The sequence below is a fragment of the Lacerta agilis genome, chromosome 4 (assembly GCF_009819535.1).
Source record: "Lacerta agilis isolate rLacAgi1 chromosome 4, rLacAgi1.pri, whole genome shotgun sequence".
In the NCBI taxonomy this organism is placed as follows: domain Eukaryota; kingdom Metazoa; phylum Chordata; class Lepidosauria; order Squamata; family Lacertidae; genus Lacerta; species Lacerta agilis.
In genome coordinates this window covers 3,311,292-3,330,474 of record NC_046315.1, presented here as the reverse complement: position 1 = coordinate 3,330,474, position 19,183 = coordinate 3,311,292, and the positions used below count along the sequence as shown (strand labels likewise).

Here is a 19,183-nt window from a genome sequence, read left to right as displayed (position 1 = left end):
CGCAGAAGCGTTCTATCGCGCCTCCAGTTATGGACTTTTCAGGTTAAGTACGGACCCCCAGAACAAATTTAATTCGTATCCAGAGGGTCCACTGTACTGATCCTTTGTGGGGAACATCTTGCGCCAGAGGTTTTTCCTTTCTTTTTAAATGTTTCTTTCTTTCTTGGCCATTCTGGTGTTCTTATGAAAATGTCCAGGTTTAATTAGAGCCACCAGCCACCTGTCTAGGACACCTGTATGTGTTCTGAGGGGCTTGCCTGCGCATCAAATAGAATCGTAGAATTGTGCAGTTGGAAGGGACCACCAAGGGTCATCTAGTCTGCAGTGCAAGAGAGTCCATGAGTCCTTTCCACTGTCGAACAGCTCTTACCCTTAGAAAGTTATTCCTAATGTTTAGTCAGAATCTCCTTTCTTAAAAATTCATAAAAAAAATATGTGGGCAACCTTTATGTCCTTTTAGTAATTTTAATTATATTTATACTTTGCCTTTTTCCCTGATGGGACTCAAGGCAGCTTACAGAAAAATACAAGAACTGCTAAAAACAGAGAGAGAAAAAACAATCATTTAAAAAAGTTAAACATTGATAGAATCAGAATCTATTTATGTATATAAAATCTGTTTTAAACATATGAATAGTTACAATGAAAACAGCACAGCACCAGCCCTTAAATTAAAAGCAGTCAGTTCCCAAAAGCCTGCAAAGGACAGCAAGGAGGAAGTCTGTCTGGCTTCCCTGGGGAGGGAGTTTCAAAGTTGCCTCGGAGCAGCCACCACTGAAAAGGCCCTCTCCTGCATCCCCACCAAGCGTCCCTTTGAGGGCAGTGGGACTGAGAAAAGGGCCTCCCATAAAGAACTCTGAACCCAGGCAGGTTTGTATGAGGAAATACAGTCTCTCAGATAGCCGGGACCTAAGCCATAAAACCTTTGTGGGTCTCTGATAATAGGTAAAGGTATTAGTAGGTAAAGGTAAAAGGTACAGGACCCCTGGACAGTTAAGTCCAATCAAAGGCCACTCTGGGCCGAGGGAGCCAGCGTTTGCCCATAGACAGCTTTCCAGGTCATGTGGCCAGCATGACTAAACCGCTACTGGCAAACCAGAGCAGCGCACGGAAACACCGTTTACCTTCCCGCTGCAGCAGTACCTATTTATCTACTTGGCACTGGTGTGCTTTCGAACTGCTAGGTTGGCAGGAGCTGGGACCGAGCAACGGGAGCTCGCCCCATCACGGGGATTCAAACCGCCAACCTTCCGATCAGCAAGCCCAAGAGGCTCAGTGGTTTAGACCACAGCACCTCAAGTGTAGGTAAAGACGTCTATTTTACCTACACGAGTAGATATTGCACAATGTGGACCTAAAACAGGGGTCAGCAAACTTTTTCAGCAGGGGGCCGGTCCACTGTCCCTCAGACCTTGTGGGGGGGCTGGACTATATTTTTTTTTTAAAAAATGAACGAATTCCTATGCCCCAAATAACCCAGAGATGCATTTTAAATAAAAGGACACATTCTACTCATGTGAAAACACGCTGATTCCCGGACCGTCCGCGGGCCGCATTTAGAAGGCGATTGGGCCGCATCCGGCCCCCGGGCCGTAGTTTGGGGACCCCTGACCTAAAAGATGCCAGATTTCCCTTCCAGCTTACATCTTGCCTGATCTACCTGTATGATCTGGTCCATGCGTCACCTGGGGTCTGCAACTTTCATTTCTGCTGCTTTTCGGACAACATAAGGTCTTACACATTTTCCTCTCCGGCAGCAGCAGCAGCAGAACGGAAATTTTGCAAAGGGCTTTGCTGTTCTCCAGCAATGCCATTTCTTTGAATGCTAACCTGAGTTGCCATTTACTTAGGAAAGGCCAGTCAAGGTTAAAAGTCAGGGTCAGCAGATCAAATTTCAGAGCAGAAGGCTTTTCTCTAGCACTGAATGCAAAACAACATCTTAAACAAAGGAAAGCATCCTGCTAGACTTAGTTTACATCGGAAATATATCAACTAACGAATTAATTTGGTGGGGAGGGGCTGCATCCTCTTCCCTTTCCATCCATAAAACTTTTTGGCTGAGGAGGGGAAGAGTGGGGTAGCTGGAGTGGAGGAAAATGCAGCCGCTACTCAGAAGGAAGTTGCATTAATTTCGGGGGTGCGGGTTGACATGTTTTATTAAAAAGAATAAATTCAGCTGCGGTTTTTTTTTTGTTTTTTTTGAGAGGAGGGAGGGAGAGAGGAGGCCGTGCGTGCGAGAAAGAAAAACTGCCTTTGTTTTGCAGGGTTATTTTTAACGATTTGCATATTTTGTGTATAAACGTTGTTTTTTTCATAAAAGCATCCAAATCGGGGGAGCTGTGCGGCAGGGCCGCCACGCGCAAAATATATTACAGACATTTATATGGATGGCAGGGAGGGGAGATGGAGAGCTGAAAATTTCCAGGCTCCCCCGTGATTGATGGCAGGCGAGGCTCCCCTTGACGCTTTATTGAGTTTCCGATGATTATCTCTCGCGGAGACATTTTTTACGGATGACGGCCGAGCTGTCACGGCGGACCACGGGGGGAAAAGCAGCCCAACAATAATAACGCTTTAATCTTTTTACTGCACTCCTCCCTAGTATCTCAGATTCATCTTCCCTGACACCAGCCACTTGATTATCCTGCCCCTCCCTGGATAGGCAAAGGAGAGCAGGGAAGCAAGCAAGCAAGCAAGCAAATAAATAAATAAATAAATAAGCAAGCGTATCTATGTCCCCCCCCCCCCGAAAAAATAACACCCCCTACACAAAGCATGGTCATGCAGAAATCACACCAATTGCTACTTCTGTAGGTGTTGAGGTTTATTAGCAGTGATGCCAGACAGGAGAGAACCCAGCTATTAATTACAATATTTTAGATGTGGCTCCTTTTATAACTTGGGGGTTGTTTTTTTGGAGGGGGGAGGAGTGGAAGGCGGTGGTAGCAAGGCGCCGTTTGCTGCCGAGGAGCCGATCTGAGCGCCTGTTCCCTGATCCTGCTAAGCACTACTTGCCCCAAGAATGGGGGGGGGGCAAGGAGGTAGGGCTCAACTTTGCAGGGGTGCCTCCGCTGCAAAGCTTCTGAGCCAATTCCTGAGCTGGCTTAAGTGCCACTGCTCATCCCAGGAACCCATTGGGGAAAGGAGAGCCAGCCAGAGATGCCTTCACCCTTCTTAGAATTCACTGGCGGTTGGGAGGGGGGGGCACTTGAAGGAGAGTCAGCCCACGGCACTTTCTCTGGTCTAACACCAGCGGCAGCCTTGCACAAGGGATGGAGCCTGGGGAAGAAATCACGGTCCTGTTTCCTTGTTTGAAGAGCATCACAAGGGGCTGGTGGGGGGGGCGTGGCTTAGTGGTACCTTGGATGTGTTGTGCATGGGAAAGGCAGTAAATATGGAAAGGGCCTTGGGCAGCCACAGCAATGGACAGTGTGCTCGTGACTTTGCTTAAAACAATTCTGTGCATTATTGTGTCCTCCTTGTCTCTCTCTGCCCATCTCCCCTGCGCACACCACGTCCAGGAACCCTAAAGTCTTGAATCAAGCAACAAGAAGCTTTTTGCCTGGGGGATTGTAATAAACCACTTGAGTTCTTTTTATTTCATTCATTCATTCGTTCATTCATTTTATTTGTATGCCGCTTTTCCATCCAAAGAAAAAACCATGGTCAAAGCAGCTTGCAACAAAGAAGCAGGGGTGCATTTCCTACAAACACTGCAATAAAAAATTTCATAATATCATAGTGAAACAGTAACATAGAAACCATTTCACAGCATAGCAAATCAATGGCATACCAAAAAAAAAACCAACCACATTCCAATTCTAGAAATATAACAAGATTACTTAAACATTACTACTACTACTACTACTACTACTTGAATTTGTGTATCACCTTATAGCAGTGGTGGCGAACCTATGGCACGCGTGCCCAAGCGGGCACGCAGAGCCCTCTCTGTGGGCACGCGCGCCATCGCCCCACTGGTCTAGGCCCTGCGGCGAGGGGGCGGGGTCTCCCGAGCGGCGCGGTGTCTCAAAGCGCTCCGCCCGCCCCTTCTGCTTGCCGGGCGGTGGAACCTTGTGGCGCGCGCCGCGGCGACGGCGTGTTTTGGGAGCCCCGCGGCGGGGCCGAGAAACGCCGGGATGTGGAGGAGCAGCGCCCGTGCCACCTGGTGAGACGGGGGCGGGGGGCAGAAGGGGGCGGCCTCCCTCGCAGGGCTGGTGTCGCGGCGCCTCGAGCCACAGGCCTCAGGCCCAACCTCCCCCCTTGGGGGCCCCGAGCCGAGCCCGCCCGCCTGCCCTCCGCCAAGCCTCCCCCTGCCTTGAGGCGGATTGGCACTTTGTGATAAATCATTGGGTTTGGGGTTGCAGTTTGGGCACTCTGTCTCTAAAAGGTTCGCCACCACTGCCTTATAGTCTCATGTCTCAGACCACATACCCTGTGGTCACATTTTCAGATTTGTTTCTGTAGCCATGAGGACTAGCAGCGTTGATTTGATATCTGCCGTCCTCCACTCAGCTAACAAAAACACATTAATTCCGTCAGATATTTGAAGAGCGACAGCAGAAGTATGCCCAGATCTTTTCCTGGAGGAGCAGGCTTATCAGTGACTATGCTCTGTCTCCATGGTTAAAAGCAACAGTGCTTCTGAATGCCAGTTGCTGGAAGCCACAGGAGGGGAGAGGGTTCTTGTGCTCGAATCCTGCTTGCAGGTTTCCCACAGGCACCTGGTTGGCCACTTTGAGAAACAGGCACTGGGCTAGATGAGCTGATTCACCAGGACAATGCTTATGTGCCTCTGATGTCCCCTTCTTTGAGGACCACCTAGCTAGGTATCTCAGCTACTTCTCCTCCATCCAGCAGTGGCCGTGATTCATCTTCTCCCCCCTGCCATCCCCTTCCCTTTGCAGTTCTGGTCACGCGGGAGGACGACTTCAACAACCGCCTGAACAATCGGGCCAGTTTCAAGGGCTGCACAGCTTTGCATTATGCTGTGCTGGCAGACGATTACTCCACGGTCAAGTTGCTTCTGGATGGAGGTAAGGGAAGAGCCGTCGTCACTGGGCGAGGGGTGCCAGTTGCCCGCTGGAACTTTGGGCGCAGAATCTGATCATAGAGGCAGCATTTTTAGTCAGCATAGTTTTCCACACACACACACACAAAAGAAAGAAAACGGCTCACATTCTCTTTACGTATATTTACTACATTGCAAGTACGATAACAGGTGCCAAATAAAATAAAAGTAGAAAATAATGTCTGGAGGTAAACATAAAGGAACAAATTTCCATACCCGAATCAAAAATAATAAATTAATATCACCAGGTTCCAAGTAACACAATTGGGTTTATATTATCCTGCACCTTATTATTCCGAAACAAAATAGGAAATTCTTTCCAGTAGCACCTTAGAGACCAACTGAGTTTGTTCTTGGTATGAGCTTTCGTGTGCATGCACACTTCTTCAGATACACTTCAGAAGAAGTGTGCATGCACACGAAAGCTCATACCAAGAACAAACTCAGTTGGTCTCTAAGGTGCTACTGGAAAGAATTTTCTATTTTGTTTCGACTATGGCAGACCAGCACGGCTACCCACCTGTAACTTATTATTCCAAAACATTATTTTAAAAATTCTCAATAAAGGCATTGTCTTGATGCCTGCCCTCTCGGCTTCTTGCCATGTACGTAAGCATAACCACGTCCCAGATTTCAGTGACCTGTTCTCACATTTTCAAAATATTTAGTGGGGGCTCTGCGGCTCCAGAGCCCCTGCATGGTGCTGCTTCATTGACTCCTCGTCTCTGCCTCTTGTTCAGCAGGGACTTGTGGGTACTGGAGAAGGCAGGCAGGCAGGCCGGCAGGCCAACCTCAAGGAGAGGGGCCAGGTTTTGGTGCTCCTCTGAGCCCTGGCCCCGCAGCATTGGCAGATTTGGAGCTTTGCATGAGGGGCTCTTTTCATGGATGTTTGGGCAACTTGCACACCATTTTTTTGGGGGGGGGTGGCTCCTTTCACGTGTGTTTGGAGAAGCTTTTAGTCAAACAGAAGCGAGGTGGGCTGGCGCAAGGGTCGCGACCTCCTCTTTGGGGCTTACTTAGTTTAATGTGCTCGGGCCCACATTCTCGAAGCCTAGTTTCCCAGGGAGACTCCCAACCTGTGGCTTCCCTTTGTCCTCAATGTGGCCGTCCTCCCTCCTCCCGCCCGCCTGCCTCCCCCCTCCCCCAGTGCCAGTCCTTACTACAATTATCCCAGCCCCCCCACACCCCCAGTACATTCTTTGGATTTTGTTCCAACTCCATCGGAGTCTTGATGGTCTTTTAAAAGCTCGCTGCCCTTTGTGAGGACAATGTTGCCATGTGCTGTGCCTTTGACATTCGAGAGCTGGGTGAATCCTCCGCGCCCGAACGGAACAGGCGCCCTTTGCCCTCTCCACGCTCTTCCCACACCTGCCTTTTTTTTCCAGAGTGCCCTCTGGTCTGGCCAACACTTCCTCCTCTGCTGGCCACTCTGCCCTTGGGGCCAAACCCATTAACCACCCAGGCTCCCCGCCTTCCCTTAAACAGCCACCTCGTCCTTCGGTGGGGGTGAGGGGGTGCTGTCCCTTTCAGCCCCCGCGGCCTGGAGAGAAGCGGCCTCCACCTCACTCCGTCGCCGTGGCCTTTGGCGGCCCCCTCGCTGAATCACTTGACCCTTCTCCTTGTGGTCAGCCTGTCCGTGCCCAGCAGACCGCGAGGTGCGAGTCCCCGCTCTCTGCGGGCCGCTCGCGGGCTCCTGACCTGCGCTGACACCACTCAATGGCCTGCGTGGGAGTAGGAGCGCCCGCCTCCCAAGGCACGTTTCAGGCTTCATTCAGCCCCTTCCATACCCGATCGATCCTTGGGTTTTGTGTTCCTTTTATCGGCCCAAAAAAGGGGCCCAAAGCAAGCAACGCGCGCAGGTTGGTGGGGGCTTAATAATGCACGCCGCCTTTTGAAAACGGCCGCGGCATATTATTACGGAGCTTAAAAGTTTCCTCCACCTCCTTGCTCTGGGGCATTTCGCAGCCAGAGAGCAGCAATCCTTGGCGATGGAAGATGCACGGAAGAGGAGGAGGGTAGCGCGCACTGGTTCTATAGGGCTGAGTCCTTCCGCTTCTTCTGTGGCAAAGTCCCTGTCCCTTGACGGAATGAATGGGGCAGCCAAAATTAGCAAAGGGGTGGGGCGACTCCCCAGTGAAGAAAGATTACAGCATTTGATTTGGAACTTTTTCACTGAGAGAAAAGGCAAATAAGAGGGGACGTGATAGAATTTTATAAAATTATGTGTGGCATGGCAAGAACAGATAGAGAAAAGTTTTTCTCCCTCCTAACGTGAGAGAACTTGTGGACATCTAATGAAACTGAATGTTGGAAGATTCAGAACAGGCGCAAGTTAAACAGAGCCTATTTAAACAGTGGAACTCCCTGCCACAGGAGGCAGTGGTGGCCACCAACCTAGATGGCTTTAAAAGAGGATTGGAATAATTCATGGCGGGAAGGGCTGTCAGTGGCTAATTAGACTAATGAATTAGTCTAATTTTAATTAGTCTGAATCCACAGCTGGAGGCAGCCATGCTTCTGAATACAAGTTGCTGAACACAAGCAGGAGAGGAGAGAGCTGCTCTCATGCTCAAATCCTGCTTGTGGGTTTCCCATTAGGGGATGCTGGACTAGATGGGCCATTGCCCTGATCCAGCAGGCTATTATGTTCTTAACCGTGTCTAGATTCTTTGGTTAAATGGGATAGCCCTCTGCTTCATTGGCTGATTGAGTTTTTCCTCAGAAGGTGAAATACTAATTTGCTCATGTTGTTCCTGATTACCTTAAAACAACTCAGGTGGCAGGTGTGCACCTAGAATTATATAATGTAGAATTGGCCCTTGCATTCTCTGCTATGGATTTGATGCCCTACAGACCTCTGTTTTTTTCACAGGCCTCTTTGCAGCTTATCTCCATGAAATATTTCCATGCAGCTACCTGTCCCAGTGCCCTTGTCTCACCCATTGTGCAGGGCAAAAGGCAGCAAGGATCATTGTGGGGAGGGCCTCTTGCCCCAGCACAGCGCCCGTCTCCATCATTCACATAGCAAAAGACTGTGGTCTGGTCCAGTGATGTAGGTTGGGATGATTGCAACGGTGGTGTCGCATCAAGCAGGGTTATGGAGAGGTCAGATGTGGGCACAGAAGGGAGTGTAATGGAAACAGCCCAGAGGACTCCTTAACAGGAGCACAAACAAACCTCTTTGCATTTGCAACTCGTGAGTACGAATGCAGAACTTAAAAGGTTGTTCCTTTCCAGTCTCCACTTCCAAACAGACCACAGGATTCTGGTTCGGAAGAGGATGTCGGGCTTGTCCCAGTGCAGTTGCCACTCTTCCTCCCGTGTTGTGGGTTCGCCCTTAAAATAGAGGAGCATCTGCCAAGGTCCTCTCCACCCACCCAGTCCCTGCTTCTCTGTGCCTAGATCTCTCTATCTCTCCCTTTCTCTCTCCCATCCTGCTCATATTTACAAGAGAATGTGATAAATTCCGTATTGATTCCTTCTGTTGCACTGTAAATTTTGCAAAAGATGATTAAATAGTGCAATAGAGTCTGCCAGCGCCAGGGCTCAATATGTTGTGGGCCGGCGGTATCGACCCCCCCATATCTGAAGGCAGCGAGCTCCAACCCCGGCAGCCCCAGACCAGTAATTAAACTCCGGCGAGACCGGGATGTAAAAGCCAATCTTGTCACGGCGTCGAGGGCTCCAGCGTCCCGACACGGGGAGCGCAATAAGCTCCTGACCAGCAGCAGGTTTATGTCTGTGTCGAAGCTTTTAAGAATAGTTTCCCCACAGGGTGGGGAGCAAATGGAGCCCTCGGAAGTCTTTCTGGGCACAGAGGTTTTCGCACTGACACTACCATTTGTAAGACATTTAATAGCGCCATATAAAGGGAACGGGGCGGGGGAATGTTTGTGTGTGTGTGTGTGATAAGAGACAGAAGTCACCGACTCTTTTGCACTTGTATTTTCCTTGCTGCACACACGGGGCCAAGAAGGTTCACACATTCGTGGCGGCATAGGAGGGGGGAAACCGTACCGCTGTTAAGTGGGGAGTGGGGTCCGCGTGTCTGAATTCCCCCTCAAAGAAAGAAGGCAATGGCCCTGGGAAGTTAGGAGGAGGCTCAAGCCCTAATTCTCTGTAACACACCGACTTTCCATGTGCCAGGCTATTTTTGACATTAGAGAGCAACAAGAATGCAAGATCTTGGTGAATCAGGCCAGGTGGGTCTTCTCGACAACATTTGACAGAAGGAGAAGTTATCCATTCATGCTTAGGTATCAGGCATCCTGTTCTGACAGAGGCCAGCCAGATGCTTGCAGGGAAGCTGCAAGCAGGATTCGAACACAAGGGCGCACCCCCTTCCTGTGGCTTCTAGCAGCTGGTATTCAGAAACATTCCTCCAACTGTGGAGGCAAAGTAATAGCCTTCAATAGCCCTCGTCTGCATGAATTTGTCTACTTCTCTCTTGAAGCCATCCAGGTTGGTGGCCATCACTGCCTCCTGTGGCAGGGAGTTCCATAGTTTAACTATGCGCTGCATTAATAAGTCCTTTCTTTTATCTGTCCTGAATCTTCCAACATTCAGCTTCCTTGGATGTCCACAAGCTCCAGTGCTAGAAGAGAGGGGGGGGACATTCCCCTGTCCAGTTTATTTCTTTAATTGATAACTCAAGAGTATGTGAGCAGTCCTGCTGGATCAGGCCAAAGGCCCATCTAGTCCAGCCTCCTGTTCTTACAGTGGTAAAACCTCAAGCAGGATTCTGGCAAATGGTATTCAGAAGCATTGCTGTCTCGAACTGCAGAGGCAGAGCAGAGCCATTATGGCTAGCAGCCATTGATAGTCCAACATCTTGTTGTCCCAGTGGCCAGCCAGCTCTTACAGTCTGTCCCGCTTCTGGCCATTTAAAAACCAGCTCAGATGAAGAAATCGCACAGTACATCCAGAAAACTTTCAGATTCAAGCTTATATGAGGATCTAATGGGAGGGACTTTTACAATTTTTGGCCGCTTTTGAAAACCCTCTCTGTGTCCACGCCTGCTGTGGGTAATGTGTTGCAGTGATGCTACAGCAGAAGGAATCTTCTTTGCTCACTGGCCTCCCTTAAACAGCAAGGTAGCATAAGGGAAGTGCTTTGAGCATAAGAACCTAAGAAGTGCCTGCTGGATCAGGCCAATGGCCCATCTCGTCCAGCATCCTGTCCTCACAGTAGATGGTCAGATGCCGTAGTGGGAAATCCACAAGCAGGATCTGAGCACAAGAGCAACTCTCCCCTCCTGCAGCATGAATAGCCAGCAGCTAAAAAAGCCAATGCAGTTCTGGGCTGCATCAATAGGAGTATAGCATCTAGATCAAGGGAAGTAATAGTAGCACTGTATTCTGCTCTGGTCAGACCTCACCTGGAATACTGTGTCCAGTTCTGGGCACCACAGTTCAAGAAGGATACTGACAAGCTGGAAGGTGTCCAGAGGAGGGCAACCAAAATGGTCATAGGCCTGGAAACGATGCCTTAGGAGGAACGGCTTAGGGAGCTGGCTATGTTTAGCCTGGAGAAGAGAAGGTTAAGGGGGGATATGATAGCCATGTTCAAATATATCAAAGGATGTCATCTAGAGGAGGGAGAAAGGTTGTTTTCTGCTGCTCCAGAGAAGCGGACACGGGGCAATGGATTCAAAATACAAGAAAGAAGATTCCACCTAAACATTAGGAAGAACTTCCTGACAGTGAGAGCTGTTCAGCAGTGGAATTTGCTGCCAAGGAGTGTGGTGGAGTCTCCTTCTTTGGAGGTCTTTAAGCAGAGGCTTGACAGCCATCTGTCAGGAATGCTTTGATGGTGTTTCCTGCTTAGCAGGGGGTTGGACTGGATGGCCCTTGGGGTCTCTTCCAACTCTAGGATTCTATGATTCTATGAATATGCCCAGTCCTCTTTTAAAGCAATCCGGGTTAGTGGCCATCGCTGCCTCTTGTAAGGGCAAGTTCTGTAGTTTAACTACGCAGCCCCCTTTTGGAGGCGGCTTGAGGGTGCCCAGCATCCCAGGTGTCCTGCCCTTCTGAGCTCAGTTGTATAAATATTCCAGGAAGTGGCTTTCACCTGTCATGCCCATCTGAGACGGGTGACACGTTGGTGGAGGTGATTAGAACCATGAGCTGTTGGCAGAGAGAGCTGGATTTATTGCGGCTGGCGCAGAGCTGCTGCTATCTCCGTTTTTAAAAAGCTACCTGTGAAGTATCTGTGCCGCCCCATATCAGAAGCACGTTTATTTTACTGGAAAAAGGGTGATCATGTTAATTCAATCACGGTGAGGCTCAGGAGGACAGGAGTCTCTTTCTATTACTTTAACTAGCCATGTAGAGCAATAAGGATGTCAGGGCTTGTCAGAGATGATGGCTGATGACACGGCGTCATCCCTTGTACGGCTGTGAAGGCGGCTTCCTCCTGGCAAAGGCTGGACTTGCTGTTTTGGGGCTTGAAGTCAGTCCTGCTGACGGTAGGTGACATTTCATACACATGCAAACACTTCCAAAGTCCTACAGTCACTTCCAGAGAAGAAACCTTGCCGCCAGTTTATTCCTCGTAGCTGACGAATGTAGTTGCTGCTTTGGATATCTCGCTTGCCTAGCAATTTTTTTATTACTCTGCTTTGGATATCTCACTTGTATTGCAATGAAAATGACGGCAAGAGGCTACTCGGGTCGATGGAATAAAGCAACATTAGTGTGGAGACCCTGCGACTTTAAATGACCAAGGGGACAACCACCTATGTGATGGGTGGACTATCTAAAGCTAACAGCTGCTCTTATATGGGTACAGACCAGAAGGCAATTGAGAGAACTTGGAAGAGGAAAGGGAGCAATTTTATCAGGGAAGGGAAGTGCAACACAGTTCTTTCTAGAATCACAGAGATGGGGTGCTGCAGGCAGCCATCTGGTCCCACCCCTGGCTGCTGCAAGCGGGAGGATGCTCACCCCGCAGAGCTCCACATATGCAGGGGCACTGGTTTGGGTCAACAGGGCCTGTGCATAGAGCCATAAGTCCATATGATGCAAACAGAATGAAGCAAAGTGGAATCCTGCAGGGATCAGCAATCATACGAGATCTGGTCTGACCCGGGAGACGCTTCCTTCCTTACCCCAGTATTTGACAGTGTTTAAGGCAGTGTTTAAGGCAGTGTTTAAGGCAGTGTTTAAGGCAGTGTTTAAGGCAGTTTCTGCTTCATTGATTATGCAAAAGCATTTGACTGTGTCGACCACAGCAAACTATGGCAAGTTCTTAAAGAAATGGGAGTGCCGGATCACCTCATTTGCCTCCTGAGAAATCTCTATGTGGGACAAGAAGCTACAGTTAGAACTGGATATGGAACAACTGATTGGTTCAAAATTGGGAAAGGAGTACGACAAGGCTGTATATTGTCTCCCTGCTTATTTAACTTATATGCAGAATACATCATGCGAAAGGCTGGACTGGATGAATCCCCAACCGGAATTAAGATTGCCGGAAAAAATATCAACAACCTCAGATATGCTGATGATACTACCTTGATGGCAGAAAGTGAGGAAGAACTGAAGAACCTTTTAATGAGGGTGAAAGAAGAGAGCGCAAAATATGGTCTGAAGCTCAACATCAAAAAAACTAAGATCATGGCCACTGGTCCCATCACCTCCTGGCAAATAGAAGGGGAAGAAATGGAGGCAGTGAGAGATTTCACTTTCTTGGGTTCCATGATCACTGCAGATGGTGACAGCAGTCACGAAATCAGAAGACGCCTGCTTCTTGGGAGAAAAGCAATGACAAACCTAGACAGCATCTTAAAAAGCAAAGACATCACCTTGCCGACAAAAGTCCGTATAGTTAAAGCTATGGTTTTCCCAGTAGTAATGTACGGAAGTGAGAGCTGGACCATAAAGAAGGCTGATCGCCGTAGAATTGATGCTTTTGAATTATGGTGCTGGAGGAGACTCTTGAGAGTCCCGTGGACTGCAAGAAGATCAAACCTATCCATTCTCAAAGAAATCAGCCCTGAGTACTCACTAGAAGGACAGATCCTGAAGTTGAGGCTCCAGTACTTTGGCCACCTCATGAGAAGAGAAGAATCCCTAGAAAAGACCCTGATGTTGGGAAAGATGGAGGGCACAAGGAGAAGGGGACGACAGAGGATGAGATGGTTGGACAGTGTTCTTGAAGCTACTAACATGAGTTTGGCCAAACTGCGAGAGGCAGTGAAGGATAGGCGTGCCTGGCGTACTCTGGTCCATGGGGTCACGAAGAGTCGGACACGACTGAACGACTGAACAACAACAACAACAACAACAAGGCAGTGGGTCCTGGAGGAAACTCTTGAGAGTCCCATGGACTGCAAGTAGATCAAACCTATCCATTCTCAAAGAAATCAGGCCTGAGTGCTCACTAGAAGGACAGATCCTAAATTTGAGGCTCCAAGACTTTGGCCACCTCATGAGAAGAGAAGACTCCCTGGAGAAGAACCTGATGTTGGGAAAGATGGAGGGCACAAGGAGAAGGGGACGACAGAGGAGGAGATAGTTGGACAGTGTTCTCGAAGCTACCAACATGAGTCTGACCAAACTGCGGGAGGCAGTGGGAGACAGGAGTGTCTGGCGTGCTCTGGTCCGTGGGGTCACGAAGAGTCGGGCACGACTAAACAACAACAAAAACAACAAGGCAGTGGGTGTATACAAAGCCCCTCCATCAAACCATGCCACATTTTTGTTACGGAGCAGGACTCCATGCCAAGTGGCACACAGCATCCTCCTCTTCATCCCTCTTGATGACTTTAAAAGAGGATTAGACAAATTCATATTGCTGGCTGCTGCCCATGATGTCTCCACAGTTGGAGGCAGTGATGCATTCGAATACCCGTTGCTGGAAATCACGGGAGGGGAGAGAAGAGGATGCTGGCCTGGATGGCCCAGAAGCCTCTGCTTATAGAAGGAGGGAAGGAGCCAGACTCTGAGAGCTGCTTGTTGCTGTATTTTTTATTTAAACAAGAGTACATTATTGTGAAAATTTGTTGTCATTATATTAATTATTAAAAATTGCAATGCCTTTCTGCACTACAGCGGCCGACAGCAAAATTATCAAGTACAAAATCAATACAAATATGACAAGCAAACACAGGCCAGGAGGAATTAGAACAGCAGGTTGCAAATGGGAGCGGCTATATAGAAAAATGCCGCTTTAACAAGCGGCTGCCAACAAACCTAAGAACCAGACTCCCTTTTCGAACATGCCCCCCCCACACCCACCGTCCGCCACAATGCGCAGAGATGGGTTTTGAAAGGGATCAGACAGAAACCAAGGAGGATCGGATCTAGCCATGGTGCTTCCATGTTCAGAGGCAGTGTACCTGTGAGTAGCAGGGTTGCTGAGGAGTCTTGCCTTTGTGGTGGCCTGTTTCCCAGATGCTTCTCAGCTGGCCACTGCCTGGGACCGAGGCTGATGGACTTGGCGGACCTTTGGGCTGACACATTCCCTTGCATTTGTTTGCTGCCTCCTAAGACAGATTGGCACTCCTCCTGCCGCCCCTCCCAACTTTGTATAGGGGATTTGACAAAGTAGCACCACAGCTGCAACCCCCCCGCCCCCCCACCATTCAGCCTTTTGCACACTTTCCTCTCTCCCCCCCCCCTGCCCTGCAGTTATTAACAAGCCAAAGCCATCCAGCATACATCCATAATCCCTTCCCTCAGCCCTCCGTATTGACAGTTATCTGGAATCTGAAGGAATTCAAGACAAATGATTAAGCGGATGGAGTTAATAAAATTTGAAAAATTGAGACCTGTCAGTCCGCTAAACTTTTTTCAATACCACCGACAGGAACATATTTCCCCAATGAGTGACCTTCTGCAGCTGCTCAGGTCCTGCGCTGCTGGGGTGGCGTTGGGAGCGAGCCGGCCTGCTATTTATCAAATATTATAAGCCCGGGCCTACTAATAATATGAGCCGAGCTGGGGAGGGCAAAGGCAGGCAGGCAGGCAGGCAGGAGGAGCCCGGGGCGTTGCCCAGGTGTTGGTTCTCTGCCAGAGACAGCGAGTGGGAGGTGACAAATTGCATCCCATAACGGCTCTGGGAGGTTGGTGCCCTCTCAGCAGGCGTGTGCCCTGTGGTGGCACGGAGCGCAGTCCCAGCTCCTTGGGGCCAGCTGCCCCGACTCTTGCAGAGGGGCTGAGGTCAGGCCAGGGCTCTCCGGGGGGGGGGGAGCCAGTGGCCACCCTCTGCGACGACAGCGATGATGGGTTAGCAAGTGTCTTGACACCCCAGTTATTTATTGAAGCATAATATTTTATTGCCGCCGGTACCGGAGGTGGCCATCGACCGCTTGTGTGAGCCTGGTTCTATCAATTATTGCAGCAATTAGTCAAGTCGTCAAAGCCATTAACAGGGGGATTAGGCCAATATTGGTTAGCCATTATTAATAGATCAACGGGAGGAAATTTAGGGTCTTCCGAAAGGAAGGCAGAGCTGGCCTGGAGGACGCTGCTTTGGAGGGGCCCGAGGAAACTTCCTCCTCCTCCTCTTCCAGAAGAGTGCAAAACTGTTGTGTAAGAAAAGGAATTGTGCGTTAGATGTGGGTCACTGTCTCTTTAAAAGATATTGAGTGCCCAGGGCAGGCCGTATATAATCTCACCTGTTCTGATCATACTTTTTATTGGGCGCGACAAGGCTCACAACAGAAATTACTCTGCGTTGGATGTTTATGGAGCGCATTTTTCATTCTGCAAGCAAATATAGATCCCTTTATGCCGGATGTTGGGAATAGCTAATCTCCCTCTCCCGGGTTCGTAGCAGCACATTAGCCAGTGCCGACAACGCCGCGACAAGGCGGCAAGCAGAACGCTTGTTCCCGTGGTTTGGAATTGGCACCGCAGGCACCAGGATTCTACCGCGGAGCTGCCTGTTGCTGCTCTCAAAGGCCATTTGGGTGGCGTGAGCCTAGGCCAGCTGCCTTAAAGCAGCTCAGAAACCTTAGTCCACTGAGGCTGGCATGGTCTTTTCAGACTGGAGGCCTCTAGCCGAGAGAAGCCCCCCTGCCATCTCTCTTGCTCAAGATCCTTTTAGCTAGAGGTTGAACTTCTAACTGCTTGATTCTGAACCTAGGACTCGGTGAGCAGAGCAGTCTCTCTGCCACTGAGTACAATTCCCACTCGCTCCAGCGTCTTGGTTGACACTGTCTCTAAGGAAGAGTTATTTCCACTTCCCTGCAAGCATAAGAGCCAGTAACATGCTCTCTTACGCAGACAATTGTTATCCGAGGCCCTTCTTCATGTTCCCCTTCCATGGGCGGTCCAGAGGGTGGAGACATAAGAACGTGCCTTTTCAGTGGTGGCTCCCTGCTTCTGCTGTCTCTGGGGCGGCTCACCTGCCTCGCAGCAGGCAAAAACATTGCATTTTAACCAGGCCTTTGGCTTTTTACCATAGCCTTTTAGAGTGGGTGAGATGTAGGGGTCCCCCCCCCACTTTTATGTGATCTTTTTCTTTGTAAGTTGCTTTTGAGTTTCTGTGGCAAAAAAGCAACTATCAAATAACAGTAATAGTGAGGCTCTTTAAAGGAAAAAGCAATCCACCCACGACGAGCCTTGAGTGAAAAGGTACAGAGGTGAGAGATTGCACGAGGGGCCTGAACGGAGAGAGCAGAGAGTGGCTAAGGGGCACGATCACTCTCACCCCTCTCCTTCCTGCCATCTTCCATTCCTAAACATTAGGAAGAACTTCCTGACAGTGAGAGCTGTTCGGCAGTGGAATTTGCTACCAAGGAGTGTGGTGGAGTCTCCTTCTTTGGAGGTCTTTAAGCAGAGGCTTGACAAACATCTGTCAGGAATGCTTTGATGGTGTTTACTGCTTGGCAGGGGGTTGGACTGGATGGCCCTTGGGGTCTCTTCCAACTCTAGGATTCTGTGATTCTATGTTGGATATTAGCAGCCCACAGCAGGGCAGTGTCCCACAGTGGAGGCCGTGAAGCAAGAGCACCATGCCAAATTGCGGCCACTCCAGCGGGGCTGTTGGAGTTCTGCCGGCCCTTAGCAGGAGAGTGGACGGCTTGCTTCTCCGATGGGGTGTTACATTTGTCCCTGAGTTCTACAGCTTCCTTTTGCCAAGGCCTCTTGTTCCTGGTGACACATCCCTTTTGCTGTGTCCTTTGACATCCATACGTGTCTCCGCTGGTGGCACATTGTCCCTTTTCTGATCCGTGCCCTGCTCTCGGAGCAAAGGTTAAAGAGGACCCCGGATAGCTCAGAGGCTGTAAGCTGCCGGTCGTCTGACTCCATCCCACATGTTGAGCTCTGTCTTTTCCATTTCAGGTGCCAACCCCCTGCAGAGAAATGAAATGGGGCACACGGCCGTGGATTACGCACGGGAGGGGGAGGTCATGAAGCTCTTGAAAGCGTCTGCAACAAAGGTGAGGATTCAAAAACTTGGCTCTCATGGGTTTCTCCCTCCCTCCCTCCCTCTTAGTGCCAAAATCCAGGAATGGCACAGAAACTGTCCCAGGGTCTTGGCCTCAGAGAGAATGTTGCGAATGCGCTCTGTGCTCAGCCGGTGATCAAATCGTATTCAGGGAATGGTTTCTGTTATTAATAAATCCCACCAAAGCATCTCAGGTCACCTCCAATGTATGCCTGCATTCCTGTTCCACCCTTCGGAGAGGTGGGCAGCAAATAAAGAGGTCCGTTGCTCTGCTGTGCCAATTTCCGTAGCCGAGTAAGATTGTCTTCCATAAACACAAGTTTGAACCGTGAGTCCATGAGTGACTGGGGGGGCCAATTCTGGACCCACACGTCCTTCCACAGTGCGGACATAGGTTTCCGGGTGGGAGCTGATCACAGTGAGGGTTTGCCAAACATGTTGCTGTCACCGCAGCCATAGGGGTTCTTTCGCTTCCAGCAACGGTCACTTGCTCCGATGTTAATGTGCTTTTGCACCGCACAAGGTGGCAACTTCCAGAGCTAGGGAAGAGGAGCTCGTCCACGCGAGTTCTGCCAAGCGTGTGGCAACCCACCCCCTCGCAAGAGATGGATGCTGTTGGGAATGAGCTGTTGTGGAGGGAAGCCGTTTGAAATTTTTATAAAGGGAATGTCAGGAGTTGCATGCTTAAATCTCAGCAAGGAGAAGGGAGAGAGAGCAATATCACGCTAACTTTAATGGGTCTCTGGAGCCTTCCTCCATGAAGCAGAGCTGCCCTTTAACTAACTTTTTCTCCACAAAGCCTTCGGATGATGAGGGGGAGACGCACAGATCTGCGCAGAGATGGGTCTCGCTGAAGGAGGCGGCAGCGGGTGCATAAAAATCTCATGCTCTTTGGGGCTGCTTGGTGATGAATGTGCAGCTGAGGGGGATGTGGTGGCAGAGGGGTTGCCAGTCCTGCTTTCCAGCCCCACCGAGAGTCTTTGAGAATTTATTGCTCATTTTGATCACTGCTGCAGAATGAATTGGTGGCACTATTAACGGGACAGACACATCCCATCCGTTTTATTTACATATGCTGGTGACAAGAGCAACAAGGAATCTTCATATGTGAAATCAATTTGTTTTTAGGGGAAAGTCTCCTGCTCCTAATGGCCTGCTTCTCGTGAATCAGAGCCACCAGGTCAAAGGCTGGAGTGGGCCAGAGGCTAGCAGTTAGGTTGGCTGTTGGGCCTTCCTCCATCCTCTCTCCCAGCTTCCACCACCAGCTGGAAGCCATTAGCAAGCCTGTCCTCGAAGGGCCTGGGTGCTCAGTGGGCGCACCCCACTGGCTTCTCCCCATTGCAAAACTAGATTGCTGCATCTGCATTCCCAAATTCTTTTGCGAAAAGGCCATTGCACCTTCCCTCCTAATCTCCAAAGCCTCTTCTCTCTGCAAATCTTCCCGTAATTGGAGCTGTGACTGGGAGGGGTGCCAGGGTCTTTAATGAGCAATAAAAGGAAAAGAACACAATTACCTGGCTCTAAGAAGGAGCCCGCTGTTGACATCTCAAGGTGAGGCCTCCTGGCAGAACTCATGGAGCATATCTCCAGTTGTAACGCTTGGCCTGGCACTCTGGTAAACTCAGGAGTTTGATGGGACAGGTTGGTCCCACCTGTTGCACAGTGCAAGGAAGCTGTCTTATATCTGCTTCCTAGGAAGGTTCAGGATGGAG

General features: G+C 49.8%; 1 protein-coding gene across 2 annotated transcripts in view; it reads left to right on the top strand.

Annotated features, from left to right (window-relative positions):
- The window catches only part of CLPB (caseinolytic mitochondrial matrix peptidase chaperone subunit B), an 83,473-nt gene that overhangs the window by 24,144 nt on the left and 40,146 nt on the right, over positions 1-19,183 (top strand). For both annotated transcript variants that reach the window (XM_033145913.1, XM_033145911.1), the window contains exons 5-6: positions 4,908-5,036; positions 17,366-17,463. In XM_033145913.1, coding sequence (XP_033001804.1) covers positions 4,908-5,036; positions 17,366-17,463 — 227 coding nt within the window. The remainder of the gene's footprint in view (positions 1-4,907; positions 5,037-17,365; positions 17,464-19,183) is intronic.